Source organism: Chrysochloris asiatica, unplaced genomic scaffold, assembly GCF_000296735.1.
Source record: "Chrysochloris asiatica unplaced genomic scaffold, ChrAsi1.0 scaffold00073, whole genome shotgun sequence".
NCBI lineage: Eukaryota > Metazoa > Chordata > Mammalia > Afrosoricida > Chrysochloridae > Chrysochloris > Chrysochloris asiatica.
Window position 1 is genome coordinate 5,961,218 of NW_006408591.1, and position 9,245 is coordinate 5,970,462.

Sequence of the window (9,245 nt, forward strand, 5' to 3'; positions counted from 1 at the left end):
TTGATTTAAATGTTGCAACTCCTGGTGTGGTGCAATAGGATAAGCACTGGATGCTGACCACTATGTCGGTGGTTCAGACCTACCAGTCACTACTTGGAAATCCTATACTGGGTCATTATGGATCAGAACTGACTCAACAGCACTTAGCAATAGCAACAACAAATAAGCAAGAAGTTATTTCATTTCTAATTGTTCAACGAATTACTTCTAAGTTAAGGCCTCTTGACAGGAAAATGGACAGTAAGTGCCAATTTATAAAGCAAGGAAAATGAGTGTTGGTAATAGAAATAACATGAGGAACATCAGCAAATGCCAACAGATTAAACACATTGCCCACATTTTCCCATATAAATAGTGATTGTTGTGGTATTGTTGTTGTTAATGCCACAGGTTCCAACTGAAACCCTATATAGGGTTTCCAAGGAGTGGCTGGTGGATTTGAAACATTCTCCTTGCATTAGTAGTCCAGTGCTTATTCTATAGACCTACACAATGTAGTTGTTGTTAAGTATTGTGGAGTTGGTTCTGACTCATAGTGACCCTGCACAGGGTTTCCAAGGCTGCAAATCTTTACAAGAGCAGAAAGCCTCATCTTTTTTCCGCGGAACAGCTGGTAGTTTCGAACTGCCGACCTTAAGGTGAGCAGCCCAATTCGTAACCACTACGCTACATAGTCCTAATCAAATAATGCGGACATGGGTAACATTTACCTGTGATGTTTGCTGGCATTTTTAAATTGTTTTTTTTTTTTTTTCTAAAATGTGACACCAAACATACATGAAAATACTGATAAGGCACAAAAACCAATATTCATGAGAAATACCTTATTTTCTCTAGTTGCTTGGAAACAAAAGAACTACATCATTCTTTATACCAGTGTTTCTCAACCAGGAACATTTCTGACACCCAGGACACTTTTGGCCATTTTTTAGAGACATTTTTGATTGCCACAACTAAGGGAGTACCACTGAGGTTTAGTAGGTAAAGGCTAGCATTGCTGTTTATAAACCTTAAATACACAGGACACTCACTCCAAAACAGTATCTGGCTTAAACAGACAATAGTGTAGAAGTTAAGAATCTTACCTATAGAATGATCACAAAATAACTCTGCAGTCCCCAAAATGTAAGACACCTCCCATGAGGAAAAATACTTTCACTGATTTATATTCTGGTCGAAAACCCCATGACCATTTCATGATTTTAACGGAAAAGGTTGCTAGAACACACATGATGCACCTCTAAAATATGAAACTTGAGACACTTTTCCCTTTTTCTCTTGTATTGAAGCCCACAGTCAGATATTTATTTCTTGTGACACAGTCAAGCAAAAGCATAGTTTAGGGTAACTACAAAGCAGCAGGCATACAGTTCCTCTAAGAGCTGACCAAGAGAAATAGATTTGGAACTGGTACTATTGTCAAGTAGCTTTGCTGTTGGTCTTAAGGGATGCCGAGCTGATTCTGACTCATAGGAAAACTGTATAGGCTTTCTGAAAAGTATCTAGTGGTTTTGAACCACCAATCTGGTGGTTAACAGTTATAGTGCTTACCCTAGAGTATCACACCAAGATCTCAATTAACATTAGTTGCTTAAAAAGTCATATGAAGATGCAATCTTTACTATGAACATAATTTCTCTCACGGGGGTGGAGGGTGGAAGGATCTAGGAAGGAAATTAAAAACAAACAGTACGCAAAAGCCATCATCTATTTTTAACCATTAAGAGACTTATTTTTAGTAGCAATTTATCTGAAAGTACAATGAATTCATTCTCCATAGATAAAAATTAAACTGAAAATGTGATCTTGATAATTAAAGGAAAAGGGCATGATCTTTGTTAATGTCTACCCATAGCCTAAAATCACTAAGACCTCATCCATAGCTCTAAAACAGCTGCTAGATTGTTATTATCAACCTGCTTACAGACGTAGAACCTTAGACCCAGAAAGTTTAAGTGAATTATCCAAAGTCAGCACAAAATCATACGTATCTAGTTAAATTTGATTAATAGTGACCTTAAAGCACAGAATCGAACTGCCCAATAGAGTTTTCAAGACTACAAATCTTTACAGAAGATAGCTTCATCTTTCTCATGGAGTGTCTGGTGGGTTTGAAGCTCAGATCTCTGGGTTAGCAGGCCAACTCTTAACATACCACACCACCAGGACTCCTGATATTAAGAACCTTAATATAGATATTAAGTTTCATGAGACCAGAAAACAGATCTGTCTTGTTCATTTTTGTGTCCCTTTTGTTGTTGCTATTAAATGCTGTCAAGTCAATTTCAACTCATAGCGACCCTGTGTAGGGTTTCCAGGGAGTGGCTGGTAACTTTGAACCACCACCTTGTGGTCTAGTGTTTATTCTATAACACCATTACTAATGCACTTAACCACTTTGGTGCCACTGTTTCTGTCTGGATTATAGTAGTGAGTTAATAAGTACTTGTTGAGTTGAATTTTCAGCTGTGCAGCTGGTAATGCATGAAAACATCTGTTAATTTATTTTTTTAAAGCAGTACTTTCCTCCCTTTGCCATTCCATAAAAAGGTAATTTGTATATGTGTTTACTAGAACTCTTTCATCAAAAGTGAAATATTGCTTCAGTTTTTGGTTGGCAAATGTGTTGTTTAAAATGGAGAAGAATTTGCTTCAAATGAAGAGAAAGCTATTTCAGTGCATAATCCTCAGAGCCAAATTCAGATCTTAAAATGTACTTTACATCAAAGAATCTTAAGAAAAAGATTCCTGCCAATTTATCCAAGACATCTAAAATTATTTCATCCCAAAGCCAAACTTTCTGCTCAGGAGCATCCTAATCAAGATCACGGTCTTCCAATGATCTTCCATTAAGATATCAGTGACCTGAATCCCACGGCCCAGGTCCCTTCATCATCTTCCTGAAAAAGAACCCATAACTGCACACCATTTAAAATTCTGCATTTTTCTCACTTTTGTGATGCATTTTTATATTTCACTGGTACTTCTTTATATCTTGCAAAGGTGCTATAATAAGCAAATCTAATAATACCTGTAATTTTAAGGTAAAAGGCACTTTAACATGTACCCTCTCATTTCAAGCATAAGGAAATGGAGAATGACTAAGACAAATTACCTATCCAAGCACACTTAGAGCACCCATTTGAGTCAGTACTTTGTTGAGTACTAAGTCTGCTGTTCACTGAGATACATTCATGTAGCTGTTATTGTTCTCACTGTTGAGTCAGTTCTGGATCATACCAACCCTGAATAGGGTTTCCAAGGCTGTAAATCTTTGCAGGAGATAAAAGCTTCATTTATCTCTGATAGATTAGCTAGTTACCTCGAACTGCCGACCCTGTAGTTCACAGTGCACTGCTGATCCTACAGAGCCACTGTGCTCCCAAGTTATGCTCATTATTGTTGGTAAGGGCTATCACATCAGTCTGACTCATAAAGATCCTGTTTAGGGTTTACAAGTAGCAATTGGTAGGTTTGAACCACCAAATCTGTGGTTAACATCCAGTGCTGATCCTGTAGGACATGTGGTTGTTAGGTGCCATCAAGTCAGTACCCACTCACCGTGACCCTATGCACAACAGAATGAAACACTACTCAGTCCTTTGCCAACCTCACAATCATTGCTATGTTTGAGCCCATTGCTGCTGCCAGTGTACCAATCCATCTAGTTGGGAGTATTCTTCTTTTTATCTGACCCTCCACTTTACCAGACATGATATCCTTCTCCAGGTACTGTCCCTCCTAATAAATGTCTGAAATATGAGAGATGAACTCTGGCTATCCAAGGAGCATTCTGGCTGTACTTCTTCTAGCACCAAGGCAGAGAACACTAATATTTTCACAAATATCTTTTGGATTCTGGCAGTCACTTGACATAAGTAAAATGGGACTACTACAAAAACACCAGCAGTGAAGATTTGCATGCTGCTGATCAGATTTTATCAGAGCTTCCAAACTTAAATGGACTATAAGAAAGGCCTGGTAATATGCTTCCATAAACCAGCCAATGAAACCCTATGATTTCCAATGGTCCGTCCACAACTGATCACGAGGATGACAGAGGTATAGGCAGCATTTTGCCCATTGTATACGCAGTCACCATGAGTCAGCAGATGAACAGAGGACAGTTAACAACAACTTCTCTTTAACAGGTTGGGAAATTGGGTACAGTCTGACTGTGAATTCTCTTAGGAAGAAAAAAAACAGCTGAAGCAGAACTAGCATGGATTTCAGACTCATCTTCATCATTGTAATATACTAAGATCACTACTGTGATATGGACAAATGAACAGTCTGATGCCTACCATTCTTAAAATGGTGATCAGCCATAACAAGAGGGCAGAGGTTGCAGTCTACAAAGGATAATGAAGTAGATATTTTTGTGTGTTAATCAATTTTGAGGTGACACTTAAAACATCAATGATTCTTTCAGAACTGAATGTAATAAAAAATACCCAAGTCCTGTTAGACCAAAGAAGGAACCCTGGTGATGTTGTAGAGTAAGCACTGAACTGCTAAACACAAGATTGGCAGTTCAAACCCACAATCTCAATGAGAGAAAGATGAGGCATTCTGCTCCTGTAAAGATTTAAAGTCTCAGAAACCCTTTACAGGGTCACTAAGAATCAGAATCAACAAAACAGCAGTGGATTTATTTTTATTTTTAGTCAGACCTATAAAGGGGGAAAATATGGCACAACCATATCATTTTAATAAGACACCAGTCATGAAATTTCCTACTTTAAAATTTTTTCAACAATTAAAAATTTTCTTTTTAACTTAAACAAAACCAGAATGATACACATCACATTTTTTTCCTCTGAAAGATTAATTAGTAAAATGGTTAGCTGAAAAAAAAAAACAAGAAAAAAAGTTCGCCTTTCAACAAGCCAAAGTATATCTGGGCAAGTCCACGTGTGTTAGCTTGAGGATAAGAAAGGAATCTGGCATGGAACTTTTAACACTTTGTTCTAATCATTAATGCTGCAACACTGTCCCATTTACAACCTGACATTTATTTTTGCACTTCCAACATCCCATGATTTTTCAGCAACAGTAAATAGCTTTAAAAACTGACACCTCACCTTAACTGGATCTATATTTTGACTAGCAGACCTTGGCATTTGTCCACCTTAGATACTTTCCAAGTGCTGTATACAGGTTAAACATTGGCAAAACTTTAGAAGAAACAAAAATTCTACTACACAATATCAGGAGTGACAGGTAAATTCTTAGTTAATCTATGCTAGCAGCCTTTAATCATCTCATCAGTGTCTGTTTGGATTGTAAATTTTTCTTCATTATTCCACAAAATCTCATTTGCGTGATGATCAAAAAAGGGATGTAGAAAAATAAAACTTGGGAGGTAAAAAAGCAAGAACAAATTAAAAAATGCACAAGAGGATTCAGAATCCGTCACATATATGACACAACTGATTTCTATGTGTCTTTCTATCTAAGAGCATATTTAGCTTCAAGTATCTGGACCTTAGAAGGCATCCCAATTAGTATTATTATTATTATTATTATTATTTTTACAACAAAACTTAAAACATAAACAGATGAAAGACTTCTAAAGTACCACAAAAGTGATTTTCTCAAATATCAGTATATATGACTTGACCAAGACAGAAGCACACTATGGCAAGAGGATTTTCGTAATGTGAATTAAACCTATAACATCCATTTAGTTTGTGTTTATATTCTATATCATAGAAATTTTCTCAATCTTTAGACTATAAGTAGGCACATATCATTAAAACACTGAAATACTTGCATATTCCTTCCAGTAATCAAAAGATGTTTCAGAAACTTTATGGCACCTCAGGGTTACCATTTATGTTTATACAGTGTAAATGGACAATTCTGTATATTTGAGCTTCCTTTTTGCTTGAATTTGGGGAAGATAGAAATTTGTGGAATGTTGACAACATGATCAACACCTATCAGTATTTTGATCTCTTAAGCTAATTTCAAGAAATGACATATTTTTCTCATCCTGATGCATGACATAGAAGTATTTTGCATGAGAGCTTTTGCACTGTCCTTCTTAAATGTTATTGTTATTGTCATCGAGTCGATTTTGACCCATAGTGGCCCTGTATAGGTTTTTGAGGAACTGCTGGTATGTTTGAACTGCTGACCTTGCAGTTCAAACAGACCTGGAGGTCCAATGTTTATCCTATAGCGCCACACCAGAGCACCCTCTTTTTAAATGAAGGTGGTTATGTGCCCTGGACTCTGTTCTGACCCATAGCGACCCTGTATATGGTTTTCAAGGAGCGGCTGGTGTGTTTGAACCACCAACCTTTCAGTTCAGATGAACCTTGCTGTTCAGTGTTTGTCCTACAGTGTCACACCAGGACACCTTCTTCTTAAATGTTGTGGTTATTATGCTCTGGAATTTTTTCCAGCTCATAGCGACCATGTATAGTGTTTCCGATGCTGTAAATCTTTACCAGAGCAGAAAGCCTCATCTTTCTCCCACAAAGCAGGGGTAGTTTCAAACTGCTGACCTTGAGGTTAGCAGCTTGCCTCATAAGCACTACGCTGCCAGAGTTCTCCTTCTAAATAGTCCATCCCAATTCGAGACTGGGAGGAATGTCAGAAGATACAAATAAGAAAGGTCACTGGAGAAATGCCCCCTGTAACTGGGACACGTGTCATTTGTCTTACATGTCTGCAGTGCTCTAACATGGGCAGCAGGGGGAGCTCTTGCATGAAGCAAACCCCCCACAAGTGTTTCTTAGTCTGGAATACCAAAGGCTTTTCTCTTAATACTTGCCCCAAGTCCAAGGAGGTAGCCACAAATGAGTGCCTTTATACAGAAAATAGACAAGCTTAGGTTATACTTAGTATACTAGGTGAATAATGTGGCAGAAACGGCTGGAGATGGTACATGGGTCTGAGCCCAACTTTTGAAAACGGGGGGGGGGCAATTTTTATTTCATTTTGGTGGAGTTGTTAAAGGAAATGGGAATCAGTGAGGCGGGGGTGGGGAGGGATGCCATTGGCTGTAGACAGATGATTTCCAAAAGCAACAAGTGAACCTCAGTATCTTTGGGTCATCTCTGTTCAGTGTTTTTGATTGTAGATTATACTTTCTGTTCAATTTCTACTCAGAATATCCCCCCCTTTCCATTCCAAATCCAGAAAATCACTAATAAACCAAATTTACCACTGAGCATTAGGATATCTGGCTTCTGCTGAGGGTTTCCTGTGTGTGGCTGCGTTTTGCACGTGAATGTGTGATGTGTTTTACTAGCTCCACGCCAGGTCTCAAGGAGTTGAACCATGTTGGGAAAATCGTTACCGGTAAGAAAGAGTGAATTTTAACTTAAACATAGTGGAATCCAAGGTAAAATCCGCTGCGAAATTCCCAACCCACACACATACTGATGCACACCCATCACCCTAAGCAGCTGATTTTCTCTCCTCTTAGTCCCCAAATGAAAGTGTGCAGAGACACAAGCCTCAAAACTCACCATATTGACTTCAGAAACCATATCTATGCTGGCGATGTCAATGTTCATGCCCACTGCCACTGGCGGACCTGCAAACCAAAATGGCCAGCCACGTGATTTCTCAGAACTTCATTCATTCTTAGCAAGAGTTGTCCCCAGGACAGCGCGGGACTCTCTCCTTAAAACCCCATCTGCACTTCCCACCTCTGCCCACCTTTAAATCCTCCCCACACCAGACTCCTTTACAAAAAGGGTTCGCAAGCGCTGCTCTAGAAAATGCTCTATTGAACATGCACACGTGTCTCAATGGGAGAACTGCTCCATCTACACATAAAAATCTCTTAACATGCAAACTTACAAAATTCACAGAAGCATGCTGATTGCCCTAGCCTAAGGATTTTTATACGTACTGCGCTGAAACCCCCTCCTCCTCATTTTTCCCCACCTTCCTTCTCTGCGTATAATTTAACTCTTTGAACTTCATAAGACTCTGAAGCAAAATTGAGTCGGTATATTAGCAGATCTAGGACTACAGAGAATATGGTTTCTTGTCCCTCTTCCTCCTGTTCTCCTCAGCCCTCCCCGTTGTTGTGGGGTTTCCAGGAGAACTGGGTAGTATCCAGATTCCAGTCACTAAACCATGGCCACAAGAACTCTTCCAAAGTAGGCGGGCACAGGGGGTTAATGCCACCTCTCAGCCAATTGCCTGCACATCTCCTCCTCAAAAAATGTTCACGATGGCCTTCAGAAGCCAGGTTTTCTGGGCACACCTTGAACTAAACTTTAGAGGTTTATACCTCACGGAAGCAAAGGTTTTATAACAAAGAAGGCGCAGGGCAGCAGTCAGCACATTTTTAAGTACATGCTAAGAGGGTCTAAGGAGACCACCCAAGTGCTGGACAGTAGCAAACCGGCTTAAGTTTGGGTCTGTTTCTCAATAATGACAACACAGAGACACATTTGGTATACCACATGCATCCACAAGGAGGGAAAGGGAAGAGGCAGCGCAAATGAAGCTCAAAAGACAGCTTCGCTGTAGCTGGGTTGTTTCTTATGTGCAAGACAAACCGATTACCTCCAAAATCTGGCCTCAGACGAATGTCATAGCCTTTCAGGAGTCTATCCACCGTCTCTTTAACCAGCGACATATTACTAGGGTCATTGACACTAAAGAAAGAAATGACAATAAACAAGCATCAATAAGGCAGCTGGCAAAGCGTCTTCAGCATCTGATCCTCACTACAGATCCCAGCTCACAGAGGTATGCAGACAGACCCTTCAAAGTGAGAAAGGAAAACGAGAAACGCCAGGCATACTTACCTCTGAGCACACACAGCGGCGATTATTAAAGGGAAGGACCAAATCCCAAAGTAACCCTTTTTCCGGACTCTCCACATCCCTTTAGTTTTTGATGGGATTGAGGGTTTCACAGAAGAGAAGAGATCCAACTTAGTCTGCCCAGTGCAGTAATGCTAATGTGAGGCGCATGCGCACGGCGTACCAAAACATCAAACGGGCAGCGGCGGCTGCCTGGAACCGAGCAGATTTCCTTGGGAAAAAAAAAAAATTAAAGGAGAAAAAGAAAAAGCATATCTATGTGTAGTATATACATATTTGAATAATATAGAGAAATAACTCCTTGGACACACCCAGAGCAAAATGTTTGTTGTTGCCCTTTCGTTAATACAAAAACATCTACAGCGTCTTAAGTTTCCGTAGTTGCAAGAAGCAGTTTTGCACCTCGCGGGTTGTAGGTTTGTAGTGTGTGTGTGTGTGTGTGTG

The 9,245-nt window shown here is 39.5% G+C and overlaps 1 protein-coding gene across 3 annotated transcripts in view; it reads right to left on the reverse strand.

The window, feature by feature from the left end:
• GABRB2 (gamma-aminobutyric acid (GABA) A receptor, beta 2) overlaps window positions 1-9,019 on the reverse strand; it is a 448,146-nt gene extending 439,127 nt beyond the window's left edge. For 2 of the 3 annotated variants that reach the window (XM_006864928.1, XM_006864930.1), the window contains exons 1-3: window positions 8,784-8,860; window positions 8,539-8,630; window positions 7,485-7,552 (exon numbers count right to left, since the gene is read on the reverse strand). In XM_006864928.1, coding sequence (XP_006864990.1) covers window positions 7,485-7,552; window positions 8,539-8,630; window positions 8,784-8,860 — 237 coding nt within the window. Of the gene's footprint in view, window positions 1-7,484; window positions 7,553-8,538; window positions 8,631-8,783 lie in introns of all 3 variants that reach the window. The other variant, XM_006864929.1, reaches the window with a different exon arrangement.
• Window positions 9,020-9,245: the final 226 nt, after the last annotated feature.